The 18,286-nt window shown below is 33.7% G+C and overlaps 1 protein-coding gene across 18 annotated transcripts in view; it reads right to left on the bottom strand.

Annotated features, from left to right (window-relative positions):
• LOC123564405 (muscle-specific protein 300 kDa-like) overlaps positions 1–18,286 on the bottom strand; it is a 188,485-nt gene that overhangs the window by 121,099 nt on the left and 49,100 nt on the right. For all 18 annotated transcript variants that reach the window (XM_053517326.1, XM_053517374.1, XM_053517332.1 and 15 more), the window contains 3 exons: positions 18,024–18,185; positions 17,581–17,751; positions 12,225–12,707 (listed from right to left, as the gene is read on the bottom strand). In XM_053517326.1, coding sequence (XP_053373301.1) covers positions 12,225–12,707; positions 17,581–17,751; positions 18,024–18,185 — 816 coding nt within the window. The remainder of the gene's footprint in view (positions 1–12,224; positions 12,708–17,580; positions 17,752–18,023; positions 18,186–18,286) is intronic.

The following is an 18,286-nucleotide window of genomic DNA, read 5'->3' as shown; positions in this document are numbered from 1 at the left end:
GGTGAGCTAAAAATGAAAATGAAAATGTTAATGTGAGGTCATATGTATTAAGCACCTAATCATAATAAAATGCAATATGGCCTGGCAGCATTGTTAAATGAAACTGAATAAATATCTCACCTTCAAATAATTCACTAAACTTTGCGAAAATTGAAGGAAAACTTTAATATAATAGAAGATTTTGGGTGGTATTTACAACCAAACTTATTACAACTAAAACTACTTTTTCTTAATGTCAAAGTAGTGCACTTCCTGTTTTCTGTTTTTGTTTTGTTTTAAATTCAGTAATTTATCTGAATATTGAGATCTATATGTCATGGACAATCTGCTTATAACTGACTCTTAAATAAATTAATTTCTATATACAACTATTGTTACATCTGAGTAATACAAAATAAAAATATTCTTGTGGACGATTCATTTATCACAGTCAAATAAATCACAGTTCCGATTAAAACAGAAAAGCAAACTATAATATTATTGGGAATGCTCTCAAAATGTGCGAGAGTTCAAAGAAATTTGTGCATATCATAACTGTATCAAAGTACAACATGCAAAATATCTTTAACCACAGATAAATAGACATTCAACACTTTCATAACAAAAACATGCAAATTCATCACCGTGCAAAAATTAAGAAACTTAACAAATAAATGAAGTAACAAGAAAGAAAATCATGGATGTACATAAATGCCTCAAGATCAATTCCATAACATTCACTGGTATAACAGAACAATTCATCTAATATCGATTGTTTCTTCTTGTCACCAAGAATGTATTTTATCCTATAACTTAGTATTTCTCATCTTCGATTACAATGTGACAAATATGGCAAATTATCAGTCTGTTGCGTTATTTTGGTGAATTAAGTTTTTTCCATTATAGTATCACAAGAAATCATACGCCATATCATCCCTTAATGAGTCTTTCATACGTTTCGACATTCTCTTCAATTGTAGTGCTGACCTTGAAGCTTCAGCCAGAGCGTTTTCAATGGCAGGTCTTACGCGACGTCTACGTGGTGGTTCAACATCTCCATATTCACTTTCGTCTGATAAATATGAATCCTCTTGGGGAGCTCTGCGCCGCGGAGGTGGAGCTGCGTAGACAGGTACAACGTATTGAGGTTGTGGCGGTGGAGGTGGCGGGGTAGGTCGCCGAGATGGAGCGTAACTTTGTAGACGTTCTAATCGCTGACTTATGCTATTTAAATCATCTTGTGTAACCATTCTCCGCCCTGGCATAAAATTTTGTTGTGGCACTGGCATAGGTGGGTTCATCATAACAGGTGGTGCTGTCATGTTCAAGTTTTGAGGATAAGACTGAGTATAACCATTGTGCATTGGTGCCTCCATAGTGCTATTTAACCTCACTGGGGTCCTTGGCCTACGTCTACTCACCGGAGTTTCACTTCTAGTACTTGCGCGAGATCTAGACCCAGGGGTGCCTGGACGACTACCTTTCATAACCTTTACGTCGTCCATTAAGTTCTTAAATTTCTCAAGTCTAGCATTTCTTATAGGATCTCCCTCTGGGAATAGTTTCATTGATGTTTGTGTACCTTCTTCATTTACAGTTTGAGTAGCAGCAGTACCTGTAGCATCAGCCTCACGTAATTCACGCATGTCATGAAGTACATGCTGCAATGTTTCCTTCTTTATAGTATTGTCACTTCTTACAGAATTTGTTTCATCATCGGTACCATTGTAACTACTAGTGTCTAAACCACGCTGCTGTTTTAAACCTTTTACTTCAAACAGAATGTTACGTAACAGGTCAGCACGTGCTCCACTTGACCTTCTAGTCTGATTTCCGATAGAATGAAGTGATGTATTTGATCCTGTCTGTGTCTGCATACCACGGGGTTTACTTTTCTTCCACATCTCTGCTGGTGTTTGAGTACTGGTATGTCCAGGAGTTTGGGACATGGCATCACGCAAATCTTCTGGATTTGCTGTCCCAAATGCATTAGTAGATAAATAACTGACAGTAGATTCTCCATCAGAGAAATGGTTTTCAAGTCCAAGTGGTGTGCCTCTCATTGTGTTAGGTGTAGGTTCTCCAAAAACTGTATCATCTAAAACATTGTCAAAACTTGATGCATGCATAGTATAGTAAGTTTCACCATAACCAGATTCTTCACTATCCGATTCAAGTGCTGCAGCAGATCCAGATTTTTTCAAATTGTCAAATCTGCTACCAGGACGACTTCCACGACTTTGTCTAGATGGGCTTCTTGGCCCACCTGGACCACGCTTTCTCTTCAAAGATGGATTGCTAGAGTTCCGGCTTCCTGGTGGCCGTGGCGGGAACAGGAATCTATGATCATCATCACTGTCATTGTCTGAATCACCAGTGAGAAAACTTCTGTTAGGGTTTCTAGCAGAACCTCGTGGAGTTTGTGTCGATCTACATGGCTTCCTAGTCTGTTTGGAGGAAGGACAATATGTAAGTGAATCATGCATAATTCATGCGAAGAACAAAAATATTGCACATTAATTACATCCAAGTGAGAATATTTATTTCATAGATTTTTTTTGTTTCCAATTAAAGAGTAATCTCAGTTAGTTTTGAATTTTCTTACAAACCGAGTTGTCCCTCTTCATCAGGCAACAAAAAATCTAAAATCCACTCACCATCCTGCAGAAGCTCAAGCAAGCATTTTCTAACACTGATTAATTTAGTAGTTTGCTGCATGCATTACAGAAGCTTTGTGAAATTAATTAACAATGCCAAGAGAATTAAGATATGCAATATCCTGACCAGGAGGCTAAATAAAGCCAGGACTGAAAAGATCATTTAAAATGACAAATGGAGACATCCAGTATTGACAAAATTCAATCAATACCTTGTCAATGTGATATCTCTGTTTCATTCAAGAGAAACCAATTTATTCTCTTTGTAAACCAGTTTGTTTCATCTCTTTAAATTCAATGCTAATGAAAACTGTGACAGTCTCCTGATAATTTAAAACTGTGTCAGTGACACATCAGACAGAACTGGTTTTTGGTCAAAAGAGCTGTTAGCAGTCTTACAAGACTTTCGTACTGTATTTCTGTTGTAGACTGTATGTGACTTTTTGCTCCATTGCAAGATTTGCATGGCATCCAGTCATAGTAATAGAATTCTAACAAAACAGTTTCTTATGAGAAACAAGGCTCAGTATGCTAAACTTTGGAATCGAATACATAGACAAAAATTTACTGACATTTTACAATCACAACACAAACTACCATCATCACTAAGCATGTACTTGCAAGCAAACAATATTCATGCGCTTTTACCAAACCTTTTACCCATAATGCCATGCAATAATTTAAACAAAGCTTCTGCAGAACACTGAGTAGATTTTCTTCAAGCTTTTCATGAATATGATTGGTTAAGTGAATGAATCCCATAATCAGCAACTGTCACGAAGTTTAATTAATTTAACTTTTTTACAAATTAAATTCTTGTTAATGTTTAATTAGCAAGAGCTATATATATTCTGGTTATAGTACATAACACATCAAGGTGAATATTTGAAATACAAGTGGCTCAGCTTGTTTTATACATCTTTAACTTAACTGCAGGACTACAAGATATATTTTACAAGAACTATGTCAAAGCATTATTTTTCACTTTCCAATTGACAAACAACATAAATTAACAATACACCAAGTTGCGAACTTGCTTTGCATGGGTAGGGGGGTTCTATTCCACAGGGAAAAATATCAAAGCTTTCTATAATGAATAGAAAGTTTTGGCACATTTAAAATCTAACTCATCTGAGGGGTACTTGGAAGAAAAAACTCACTTTAACAGATATATCTATTAGGGGAAGAAGCAATTTTAAAGAATGAGGATGATGGATGAAGACATGATACTATAGATATATAGAATTATTACATACTCGTTTCTATTCCCCGTTAAGTTACACTGGTACCGGAAACGTCAATATTTTTTCCATATACTGACGCCTGAATTTCATATCGGGTGCTGACGTAATTCAGTGTGTGCTGTTGCACTATTTTTTTCCATTTAGTTCAGTATTGTCAATCCTATTCAGGCTATTAAACAAATTTATGATATTTACATTATATTTATACGTGTAGATGAGTATGTAATAAAAAGGTTATTATCTTTGCATCGGAAAATATGCACTCGTTCTTCAACGGAAGAATATTGCGCTCCTAAAGTCGCGCAATATTTACGCTGAAGAACTCGTGCATATTTCCCGATACAAAGCTAATAACCTATAAATATAGGTGTGTATAGGTCATGAAAAGCAAGCTTTCATATATTTCTGTGCTGTAAGAACAGTGTATCACCAGATAATAAGAATAAGGCTTTGGTAATCCAAAAATTATGACTATAAGTTCCTGTTGTCAACGTTATCCTTAAACAAAAAGACTGACCAAAACAGCTAGATTTTTTTTTCTCAAAGAACTTTTTAATAATGAGATAAATTTTCAAATAATCAAAGTTTCAGCACAAGTTAAAGGGAAAGGCAATGCTGTTCTTATGTTAATTCTGTCTGCTAGGATTTCTTATTTCATTTATAGAAGTGAAAGAATTTTCAAAATTGGCTTAAAAATGAAAATGTTATCATAAATATTCTACCAAAATGGCAGATTTATTAAATTTGTAGATACATATCTGAACTGTATTTACTTATTTCTGTAAAATAATTTCTCTACTTTTTTCAGCTATAATGAAAGAAATTATGTTTTACGTCTTACTCTCAAGAAACAGATGAAATTAATCTATTTAAAAGGTCATTTGCTAACTGTGTAAATGACGTCATAAACACACTAAAATGGCAGCCTCCATGATTAGTCATTTCCTTAAATCTTTAACTGCCATTATTTTTTCATTAGTTGTCCGATTTTAAAAATTCTTTCAGCATTATGAAAGACTTGAGGATGGTTTTCAAATTAACTTGTTTCAGGCATTCCTTGCCCTTTAAGCTGAACTGCTGCTGAAGTGTCAATATGTAGGAGATGCCAAATAATTCTGAACTTAGCTTTCTTTTGCAAATACTGTCTTCATTCTTCAGCAATTTTTGTGTATATAACAGAAAATTAGAGCTGCTTTTAAGAAAAGTGCATGTCTCCCACAACTGCCTAGTCATCTAAATAGTAAGTCAGCCTTTACATACTGTTTACTCACTACAAATATACCTTTGAAGAGTAAAAAGGCTGATTTTGGGTAATTCAAGGGCCATAATTCTGAAGTGCCTTGTGCGATTTGGCTAGTTATCGAACTTGGCCGAGGACTTATGGACAAACACATTTTGTTCAAGTTTGGTGAAGATCGGATGAGAAATGTTTGACTTAGAGCGTGGACAAGAGTAAAAAGGCCGATTTTCGGTAATTCAAGGGCCAGAATTCTGAAGTGCCTCGGCCTATTGGGCTAGTTATCAAACTTGGCTGAGGACTTATGGTCAAACACATTTTGTTCAAGTTTAGTGAAGATCGGATGAGAAATGTTCGACTTAGAGTGTGGACAAGAGTAAAAAGGCAGATTTTCGGTAATTCAAGGGTCATAATTCCGAAAAACCTGGGATGATTTGGCTATTTATCGAACTTGGCCAAGGACTTATGGAAAAACACATTTTGTTTAAGTTTGGTGAAGATTGGAGCGCACATAAAGGACACACAAAAGGACCCCTAAACTACTAATGATTAGTAGTATAGGGGTCCTTTTGTGTGTCAACACCTGAGCGTTTTACGGTAATTCAAGGGCCATAATTCTGAAGTGCCTGGGCCGATCTGGCTAGTAATCAAACTCAGCCGAGGTCTTATGGTCAAACACATTTTGTTTAAGTTTGGTGAAGATCGGATGAGAAATGTTCGACTTAGAGTGCGGACAAGCTTTGTGACAGACAGACACACAGGTTAACAGACACAGAGACTGGAGTAAATCAATATGTCTCCCACACCAATGTGTGGTGGGAGACATAATAGATGCAAGTAATACTAATATATATTGCAATAGAGTGCTTGTAGTAACTTAGAATATCTTACATTTGAAGGTTACACCTTACAAACTGATTTTTAAATCATCTCTAAACTGTATGTTAGTACAAATAAAGGCAAACTATTTTGATTTTTTTTACTTTCACATTCACAATGACTTCTGTTTTCCAAAGAATAAAATTTCAATGGAATCCATATCAGGTCCAAGGTTTTCTAAATGGCAAATTCATGCTTTCGCATGTAAAGTCTTTTCGCTATAAAAGAAATAAATATCTTATTTAAAGTAAAACATCTAAGCAACACAAGCATTTCTCCACTTTATCTTTTATCATCTTTGAATAGGTATGCTTTTCTCCTGATGATACACTGTTCCTTAATAACACTAGAACCAATGGTTACATAGAGCAAAAATGGAATGTATGAAACCTGCACTTGTTTATAACATTACCTTGAAAAATTATAAATTGCATTTTTCAAAATTAAGAAAAACATCTTCATATTGACTAAAATGCCCTTAAATTTCCTAAGGTAAAATAAATATGAAATAGCTTACTTCAATAGTGTTAACTCCTTTAGAAAGTGTTTTACCTGCCGTCACAATCTTAAAATGAACTTTTGTTCTACTAATCATGATAAGGTGGCTAATACGTTTTTGAGTGCAGAACAAATTTTGAAGTAATATTACAGTTAAACATGCAAGTCTCGCACAAACATAAGTTATATTTGTGTTACAGCTTAGCGCTGCCATGTTGCCGCATTAAACACACTTCAAAGTTTATGTTATGACAAGACAATTCTTTCCCTTTCAAAATTTATGTTTTTCATTAGCTTAATCTTCTATGGATCGTACATTAAGTCAGCAAAATTTATGTTCCTACTGCCGCATGAATTATGATGATAAAATTTCTGTAAATTTATTGTACAGGATTATTTTATGACTAAACAAACACTGAAATTTTGTAATGAATGGAAAACCAGATCTCAAAACATTTTATTGATAAGACTTTTGTACAGTCTGTTTAATTTTGTATTACTGATTCTTTCATACATTCAGTAACATTTTAATTATTTTTACCAAATTCAAAACACATTCAATTTCAATAAATAGAAAATAAAATATTTTACAATACAAACTTATTCTCTAATGAAATAAAATTTCTTAGAATTTATCAAAGTACATGCATCTAATTATCTTGTTCACAAAATTCAACATAAAATTTGAAAGAGAAAATTGTCAAATACAGCATTCAAACATGAAGCATTAAATACACAAACACACAAGAACATATACTGCAACTTTGAATGAGCTTGATAAAATGTTAATATTTCTGTATAAAATATAATTGATTACTAGCATTGGGCCTAGTAAGCCAGCATCCTTTTTTAAAGAACAATCTATTTAATGCTAATAGAATTTTAAAGTGTGAAATATGGTCAAATGCTTAGAAGTATACAAGTTGTCTTGCAGTTCGAAGCTCAAGAATATATCAATAATGTTGGAATCCAAAGGAATTACATTGTTGTTCAGAATTTGGAAATACACCAGATATGTTGCAGTATACGTTTTTTCCACTGTTACACTAAGCTACTGAACATGTGTGATATATTCTGAAAATGGGATGAAGATGAAAGAATGAAAACAGAGTGATAGAGAAGTAATATTCTTTTTTCCATTTTTCTGTTCTTTGTTTTGTGAGTTGCAAAACTTTTTAAATACACAACACAAAACTTTTTTTTTTCCGACTTCCACTAACTGCCCTATTATTTAAGTAATCCTTCACATATTTTGAATTACTTCCATAAAAGTATGCACAAAATGAGATTGTTAACTTACTTCAACTAATAAATTTCAGCTACAATAATCCAACTGTAACTTAAGTATGTTTTAATGACTACAATGTAGTTTTGTTACTTATCATCCATGAAAGAGCCAACAATTATCGGTGCTTTAAAAACCTCTAATTAACTCAACAGAAAACTGCTGAGATGTAAAACCGCTGTAGTGGTCACCGTATTTTTCATCGATTTGAAACTCTTCAAGGTGTATGACCACTGAACAAATATTTGTCAACATTATGCCACCGAGTACAATACAGCGGTTATAACCATATCACGGCTGATACAGGGCGAAATTTAATCCAATATTTTACATTTACAGGTAAGTTTAAATCAAGTTTTGGCATGTTTTGCTCCCGTTGCATGCATATCTTAATAATTCGCGCCATTCAGTGGTATAAAAGGTCTCCCATAAATATTTCAAGATCAAGAGATCAATACCCACATAAAGAGTTCCAAACTTTGGATAATTGCCGTCAACAGCTCTTATATCTGATAATATAAATGAGAGATTAATCTTCCCCTTAACTTATTGAAAGTAACGCATAATTACAGAAAATTTAGTATTCAATTATGAAAAGTGAAATAAACTGGTGTCAATAGGATACTTTCGACCCTGCTCAATGTGCATGTCTTGTCTCTAATCTTTCCTGTATATTTTTAAGCAGGTTAAATTATGAAAAACTTATTTGTCTTCCTTTAAAAGAAGTAAGGAAATGATACTGAATGGAAAAATGGAAGTTTGAGAGGAGGAAAAGGTGAAAAGAGAAAGCAGTGCAGTGCTTCTGGTATAGTCTATGTTAAAATCTACAACAATAAATACAGGGATAACTATATCACAGACTGGTTCTCACTTATACTGAACCACTGACTATGTGCAGACTACTTACATTGCAAAACTGAGAACAAGTCCAAAATCACTTCATGACAGTGCTGATGTTCCAATCACCGTACTGCACTTATCTCAAATTGTGCAATATTTTTAGTTCTCAAGAAAAAAATCCCCGTGAATCAGCACAAATCCCAAAATGTGCAATATTTTCTTAGTTAATATGAAAAATGCATGCGAGTGTCCTTCCTCCATGTATTGAAAGGTGAATCACACAATCATAAACCTCGTCACTAGCATCCCGAGATGCCTAAGTAAGATCACCAAGGCTACTTATCGGTAATTATTTACTCAACCATTTGAAACTATGCATAATCATATTCCATGTTAGAACTTTGCCTTAATACATGGCGTAATAGTATTACATCTGATTTAAATTGGCTTTCAATGAGGTTAAGCAAGCATACTAAGGATTTTATCTACCCCGCAATCATTGATTCCCCAATACCCGTATTATACCAGTGTATCGCAACTGGTGAGTTGCCAAGTTCTTTTTTAGCAGACAACACTTTAATTTATTCCCGCCATTTATTTTGATAAAATATTAAATTCTGTAGTGAGTTCTCCTAAAGTCATTTTGAAAAGCTTATTTATTCTTTTTTCATATTCTAAAACTTTTCATAGTTTTCATAGACAAGCCACTAATCCAGTTAAAACTACTTTTCAAAGTACGGGAATTTAATAATATTTAACGGGATCAAAATGGTACGGGGATGAGATTTAAATGACTTTATTCTAGGGGTAAAAGGATAAAAATATATCAGGGGCTTTATCTACATGGAGAATATTATCTAACTTGTAAACTTAAATCTAAATAACAAAACAAAATGGTAAGATTAACCACATGTTTTTTATGGCAAATAAGTAGATATTTATATACTTGCAAAATTGACAGAAGTGACGTATCAAATACAGAAATTAAAATTTGCAAAGTAATCAAGTATTAAATCATTACATTATTACATACTTCATTTAAGACAACAATTTATATTAAGACAAGAGCTGTCCGTAAGACAGCCAAGCTCGACTATTCGAAATATTGTCACAGAAGCAGGAAATTATTACCCAAAATGTTAAATATCAAAAGAGTTTTAAGTTCGAAACGGGACATAATTTGACTAAAATGCATATCAGAGTTATGGGACTTGATGCTATCAACTAGTTTAATAACCCCGAAGAAACATGTTAAGTTTCAATTCCATATCTGCATTAGTTTTGGAGATAGTAACTTGCATGTAAAACTTTAACCAGAATTTTCTAAGTCCAAAAGGGGGCATAATTTGCTCAAAATACATGTTAAGAGTTATGGAACTTGACCCAGTGAGGTTGGTAACTGACCTAGAAAAAGAATAAATAAGTTTCAAAGCTATATGCCTTTTGGTAATAGCTGTATGTACTTGCACGCAAAACTTTAACCAGGATTTTCTAAGTCCAAAAGGGGCATAATTTGCCCAAAATACAAGTTAGAGTTATGGGACTTGATTCTATCAACTAGTTTTATAACCCCGAAGACACATGTGAAGTTTCAATTTAATATCTGCATTAGTTTTGGAGATAGTAACTTGCATGTAAAACTTTAACCAGGATTTTCTAAGTCCAAAAGGGGGCATAATTTGCTCAAAATACATGTCAGAGTTATGGGACTTGGCCCAGTGAGGTAGGTAATTGATCTAGAAAAAGAAAAAATAAGTTTCAAATCAATATGCCTTTTAGTAATAGCTGTATGTACTTGCACGCAAAACTTTAACCAGAATTTTCTAAGTCCAAAAGGGGGCATAATTTGGCCAAAATACATGTCAGAGTTATGGGACTTGACCCAGTGAGGTAGGTAATTGATCTAGAAAAAGAAAAATAAGTTTCAAATCTATATGCCTTTTAGTAATAGCTGTATGTACTTGCACGCAAAACTTTAACCAAAATTTTCTAAGTACAAAAGGGGCATAATTTGGCCAAAATGAAGGTCAGAGTTATGGGACTTGGTGCTATCAACTAGTTTTATAACCCCGAAGACACATGTGAAGTTTCAATTCCATATCTGCATTAGTTTTGGAGATAGTAACTTGCATGTAAAACTTTAACCAGAATTTTCTAAGTCCAAAAGGGGCATAATTTGCTCAAAATACATGTTAGAGTTATGGAACTTGACCCAGTGAGGTTGGTAATTGACCTAGAAAAAGAATAAATAAGTTTCAAAGCTATATGCCTTTAAATGATAGCTGTATGTACTTGCATGCAAAAACTTAACCAAGGTGTGACGCCGACGCCGACGCCGACGCCGACGCCGACGCCAGGGTGAGTAGAATAGCTAGACTATTCTTCGAATAGTCGAGCTAAAAATGGGCAGGGCAATAAGATATAAAATATATATAAGTACAAAAAGTGACCTCAAAATGTCTATATAAGTGTGAAGAAATTGTAAAAAAAGAAATAAAATAACTATTCTGCATGCAAAGCAAGTTGGCAACTATAAAATAATGTGAAAAATATTAATATTAACCTGAAATAAGTGAAATAAAATGAAGACTATTCAAGTGCGGAATTTTTCCATGTGTGATTCAACTGATATAATTATTTTTATGTATGCTAGGGCATTCTGATTTACATGTACTTCCTTTTTTTCTTTTGTTTTGTTATTTTTTTGTAAAATGGCACACAAATAAAACACTTGAATAATGCAAAAATAGATAGACCGATTGGTAAAACAAAACGTGCAAAAATGAAAAATAACTCAAATGTGTCACTGTACCCATAACCAGAATAAATACCACGCTACTGCCCATTTTATTTTTATTCGCTACTTCTTTTACAAGTCGACTATTTCCTTTTCTAGTTTAAAGAATTACAGAAAACTGTCCTTGTACAAATTACTATCAATTTATAAATCACTGAATGTAGATAAGCAGTTTTAGTCTGCCAGGAAATTATTTGTTGAATCATATATTGAATGAATATAATGATGATGATATAATGAAATGTGTGAGGTGAATCCAAAACCATGTTACACACACAACAGTTTTGAAGTCACTCTTCACTATTAACTGGCACATAATGTATTAGCACACTAAAAGTAAACCTTGCAATTACTTTGAAAGTCAATTCAACAATACCTCAGGTAGCAACACACAAACCATTTTAAAAACCAATTAACCAGTCATTAAGAGCTCACACTGGTTTAGCTAGCCATTTTAGTTGTTCATGTTACACAAAGTGCAAACTCAGCACAAACAATAGCTCATATCCCCCAAAACTACCAAATGAAAGAAGTGAATGCTAAAGAAACAAATGTTCCCCCTAAACTCCAACTGCTAGTTCATTTACTCCCTAAACCAAAATGAATAGAAATAGAATTACCACACCACACTGTACTGATCCTACAATATTTTTTCAGTAAGCTCAGATTCTCGTAAGTCCATATAACCCCAAGTATTTATTTCTCTTTTCAAGTGAACTTTCAGGACTGTCACATATTTCCACAGAACATTTGAAAAATGCAATAAATACTTGGATTTTTTTCTTGGGTATATTATCTTATCACCTACCTTCATCATAGCTGCTTTCTGAGTGGTTGCCACATCAGCTGATTCTATCTTCTCCAACTCGTTGATGTAATTCTCAAGGTCATCATCCATCTCATTTTCCCGGGCTTGGAGCTCCTTGGCAGCTTGTAGTGCTTGCTCTCTATCTTCTATCAAGTTTTCAATTTGTCCAAGCAGTTCTTCCCAATCATCTTTGACAGCTTTTACAACAGGGTCTTGGAGGTCAGGATTATGTTGGGTCAGTTCTCTATAGCGTGCCAAAAGGCCTTCAACTGCAGGACCTCTTGCTTGCACCTCTTCTCTAATGCCTTGTAGCTTGCTTATGTCAACTTCGCATGCCTCTGCATGGAGTTTTGATGGTTGTTTCTCCAGTTCATCTACCTCTTCTTGCATGTCATGAAGCCATGCCCTCAAGTCAACCCTCATTCTATCAACTGAATCCCACTGCTGCATATTGTCTCGTAGTTGGTTCAAGCGACGTTCAACCTGAAATGACAGAACAAATTTTTGGGTTAAGTTAAAAGCATTGTCAAAACATTTAAAAACATCCAAATATCTTGCCTAGAGTGAAAAATTATTACACAGAAAACAACTAAACAAATTATGCTGGTCTACAAAAAGTGATTTATGCTTAGCCTTTTGGTATTCCTCTTCTCTCCTTTTTCTTCTATCAGCAATAGTTATATCATCAGCTTGATCCCTTAGATTTGCACTTTGATTCTCTCTCCTTCTATCTCCAACTTTTAAACTTTCAGCATGCCTAAAATATCTAGAATGTCTTGCATCTGTCTTGTTCCTGTCATTTCTATCTGTCCCAATAAAACTTTTAGATTTACTTCGAGGACTTCTGCTCTTATAAACAGATTCCAGTTCAGTTATTTTACCAAAAGATTGATCACTTTCATTTAAAATTTCCTTTACAGGTTTTAAAGAGTTCTTTCCATAACGTTTCTTGTGACTTGGGGTCTTCTTTCTCAGTCTGATTGTCCGTGAACTAATACTGCCAGCTTTATCTAGATTAACTGCATTGTTTTGACATTCTATATAATAAGGTTCTCTTGGTGTTGAATTTGCTGCAGAATCATTCTTATTTCTATCATAAAGTTCTCCTGGTGTTGAATTTGCTGCAGAATCATTCTTATTTCTATCATAAAGTTCTCCTGGTGTTGAATTTGCTGCAGAATCATTCTTATTTCTATCATAAAGTTCTCCTGGTGTTGAATTTGCTGCAGAATCATTCTTATTTCTATCATAAAGTTCTCCTGGTGTTGAATTTGCTGCAGAATCATTCTTATTTCTATCATAAAGTTCTCCTGGTGTTGAATTTGCTGCAGAATCATTCTTATTTCTATCATAAAGTTCTCCTGGTGTTGAATTTGCTGCAGAATCATTCTTATTTCTATCATAAAGTTCTCTTGGTGTTGAATTTGCTGCAGAATCATCCTTAATTCTATTATAAGGTTTTGAATTTGTTGATGAATCATTCTTATTTCTATCATTAGGTTCCCTTGGTGTTGAATGTGCTAATGATTCACCCTTATTTCTATCATAAGGTTCCCTTGGTGTCAAATGTGCTACTGAATCATTCATATTTCTATCATAAGGTTCCCTTGGTGTTGAATGTGCTAATGATTCATCCTTATTTCTATCATAAGGTTCCCTTGGTGTCAAATGTGCTATATAATCATCCTTATTTCTGCCTGTTTTGTTTAAACCTTCCTTTTTATCATCCTTTGTATTTACTTTTACAGCTTTATCTTCCTTGTTATGTTTAACACTATCTGTCCCAGCTATATCTTTCTCTCTTTGTTGTTGGCTTTCTGTCCAGCTTTTCTTTCTTCTTTTGTACCATTCTGGAATTCTTTCTTGCAATAATTCATCTTTGATTTCTAACTTGTACCAGTCAGGAAGTTGTTGGAAATAAACGTTTTTTAGTATTTTTGTGTTTGGCTGACTTCTTCGAAATTCATGATGCAACTGAAGATTTTCCGTCTTTGAAAGATCTTGACTCTGTGATTCCATAGGCATCTGATTTATCTTGCTTTCATCTTTTATACCTTTACCATTTTCACCTCCTCTTGGACTGAAACTGTCTAGTTTATTTTCATTTTCAATCTTTTTTTTAACATAATCTTTCTGGGCAATGTTTTTTTCCTGATCTTCCTCTTCATCTTTTTCACTAACAGTTTTTTCATCTGTTTCACTATCAAGGTCTGATTCTGGAAAACCTAAGTTGAGTTTGTCAAACTGAGAAGCATGAGCATCCTTTACCATAGCATCATTTTCTTCTGTAAAAACTCCTTGTGATCCGTCATTAAATGGACAAGGTGGTGGAGGCGTTGATTCTTCATCAAAATCCTCATCATCTGTATTACCTTCTTCAAATCTGTCAGCATGTACTTCGGCTACTTCATTTCTTAAACTAACATATTCCTGTATATTCTCACTTTCATTTTCCATGGACTTTCCACTTTGAAATAATCTCTCATTTCCATAAGCAAGCTCATTTTGTGCAAAGTTACCATTTACATCATTTTCATTACTGTATTCAGCATTACTCCATTGAACAATTCCACTAACAGAAGCAGTGTTTCCACATGGAGATGGATGATTTTCTTGCCATTTTTCAGTTTCTTCAAAGCAGTAATTCTCTGGCTCATTGCTTTTGGATTCCAATATTGACTGCAAGGCCTGCAGAGCATTTTCTTCTTCTTTTAATCCAGTCTTTCCTTTTATTTTTTTCTTCTTTAACTTCTTCTTTGCCTTCAGTTCCTGCTTTTTTATCCTCTTCATTTCTTTTCTTTCCTTCTTTTCCAATTTGCCTTGAGCTTGTCCCATTTTCCCTGACGTATTCTCTTTATAAAACCTTAATCATAAATGCAATTCATTTCTGTTCTCCTTCCGGCATAATATACATTAGATACATGTCCACTGTAATATTTGGGCACCAATATTTCAAAAACTGTTAAAATTTTGAAAGTTTCTGTGGTTGTGCAAAGGCACTGTTAAACAATTTCAATCTTTTAAGTCTTTTGATTTAAAGTAAGGTTATTGCATTTCTCTGAGATTTTCTAGGTGTCAGAGGTCATAAGTCTTTGTGTATTCAGTGTATGAATTCTGTGACAGAGTAACATTATTGACACTCTTTTCAAATAGCAGTGAGATAATGAGGATTTAATTTACTTTTCAGTAATAGTAGGGGATCTCAATGGCTGTGGTCACCTTACAGGCAACACAATTGTAAGCTAACATAACTTTCCATTGAAAGAGTTACTCCTGTAATTATCTTTTTGTTTCTGGAGTATTTATCATAGTTTCAACTCTAAAGTGTTATTCTGTTGTATTTATTGCTGTTATAATTACCAACTAAATACATTTATTTGTAGTACAAATTTTCAAACCAAAATCTTTTTTTTTTCAATTTCCTTACTAGATAACTGACTGAAATAATTTAGAGGTTTCTCTACATGAACTAATATTTTCATAAAATATATCAGCAATATATTTATTTATAGTGGCTCAAATAGGTTTTTGTAAAAGGTAGCTTTAATGTGGAAATGAATGAATTGATCCCATAAACATTTATTTAGGAAAATCAATATTTCTATACAAGATAAACAAAAAGTGGGAAAAGTACAAGCTTTTTGCTATGTTTATTTAAGGTCTGATATAATTATATAATGATAATGTGAAAAGGCTTGGTAAAGGACTTTTATTTCTACTTTTTTAAAACCCTTCGATTCTTTGTTTTGGGTTTAACACCGTTTTTCTACAGTATTTCAGTCATGTACCGGCGGGCCTCCAATTCTTTGGATGTATCAAAAGTGAAGGACTTATATATTTTGAGTCATTTAACTATTGGCCAGCAAGGTGCGAGTTAATCAGGACATATAACCCACTAGATTTTTGGATGTTGGCAAGAACCACCTTCCTGACTTAAACAGTACAAAGGTAAAATGACTTTAGAAGCAGTCATTGTTGATTGCCACACTTGTTGTCTGAAGCAAGGACCACAGATAGAATTCCAATGTTTTTCCTACCAAATTTTATGTAGAACAAATGTATGAGAAGTACCTTAGACATCTACGGCACAATAAACTGAAGCAATGTCAAAATCATAAAAGGACAAAATAACAATACCATAGTTGCAGAGCCATATTCAGTTCAAGTACAAAAAGGAGAAAGAGAAAATAACACAAGCTATAAAACAGAAGCGAGTTTTGACGTTACTGACACAAGGAGAGATAGCAAACATAGAGTGGGTCTATAAAATGTCCCTATAAACCTCTCAAATTGACATAATGGAGTAAGGATGAAAAGGAAAAGTACACAAAATTACAGTAAATCAATAACAATATTTATTTACCAAGAATGGAGAAAGGAGAAGTCAAATGCTTAATAACAATGAGAAGGAAATAACTGTTTGATTTAGCTTGCATACACTTATTTGTTGAGCCATACATAGAAGTGAAAAGTGTTTTAGTTTATCCACAAAATTTTGTCTGTTTTTGTTCCCAATATCCTGGTCTTTATATATCATCTAATATGGTATTCAAGCATATGGAACCAAATCATGGGATATTTTTAAGTGTAGAAACTTACTTACTAAGGCCTGAATATCGGACTTTACAGGAAGTCAATTTTAGCAGCTTGTTATATATCTATTTTTCCCAAGAACAACACTGCACATTAATGTTTCACTTGCAGACATGATCACTAAACATAGTTCAGTGGTAAATAATACAACTGTATGAATTTTATGCACCTACTGTATGCATAATTTCAGCTGTGCTAAATTGTCCATGTCCCAAACACAATTAACAATTACTTTTTTTGTGTTAAAACACTTCTAGCAGGATGAAACATTTCTTTACCCTTTCTTTCACTTTTCATTAGTTTGTTTGTTTTGGGTTTAACACCGCTTTTCTACAGTATTTCAGTTATGTAACGGTGGGCAGTTAACCTCTTTTCATTAGTATGGAATACTGCTTTCAACATAGTTTAGTATGAAACATTGTCTCCAATTTTTGAACAACTTTTCAACAACATTGCAGTTATATCTTGGTCCATTTTTCAGCAGTATGAAATACTGTTCACAATAGCTGGAAAAAAATTTCTGGTAGTTTGCCATATTAAGCTTTCGCTCTTTCAGACATGTAACAGCTTGTTCCATATAACATTATATTCTCTGAAAAAATTATTTTTCAGCTATATCAATAAATTGCACAGGGATATACTTGTACTTCTTTCACCATTAGCATTTGCAGACTATGATTATCTGAACTGTTCTGTTCCATTTCAGTTTACCTTTACTTTGGCTTTTATGAGTTCAAGGAAAATTTATAAATCATTTTTTTACCTCGCCAGTTGCCTGTTGAAGATCTGTGTTGACTTGTTCAGCCAGCTGATATATTGGTGTATTTTCTGGTAAGTCAGTCTCGTCAAGGTTGTCGACACTGCCAAGGTTCTCACACCGCTGTGCGCAACTGTCAATATCCTGCCTCATTGTGGTCAGTCTGTCCATCATGCCCTGTAATAGTGAATCCAAAATTAACAAATTTTCACTGAAGTTGTATTGATGATCAAACAGAAACAGTTTAATTTAAACAAAATTACATTTATCATATACCTTTCTAAAAGCAGAAAAATATGTTTTCTATGCATTAAAGATTGACGATAAAATTCCTTCTAAATGGTTGTTAACATCTACTTTTAAAGATTGTTAATGTTGTAGTCTGACAATGCTTTTTGTTTTTCAATAATCTAATTAAGGTTCCTAATTAGGTAATTAATAAAACAAACCTTAACTCCTTCCACTTTTCTCTGGGCATCATTTTTACTGTCTGGTATATCGCTGTCCGTCTCCTTCAGCCAGTGAGGGAACTCCTCCTTCAAGAAACGGTCCGTTGTCTCCAGATTTCCGCGATACTCTTGCCACCGCTTCAGTACATCATTTAGGCGATCCTATTGAAAGACATAAACATACTTCTTTGAACATAACCTAGTGAATTATACATTACAAATTATATACAAAAACAGACTACATTTAGAACATTTTTCTATAA

The sequence above is a fragment of the Mercenaria mercenaria genome, chromosome 1, assembly GCF_021730395.1.
Source record: "Mercenaria mercenaria strain notata chromosome 1, MADL_Memer_1, whole genome shotgun sequence".
Classification (NCBI taxonomy): domain Eukaryota; kingdom Metazoa; phylum Mollusca; class Bivalvia; order Venerida; family Veneridae; genus Mercenaria; species Mercenaria mercenaria.
The sequence above is the reverse complement of the archived record's forward strand: the minus strand, read 5'-3'. Positions and strand labels throughout refer to the sequence as shown.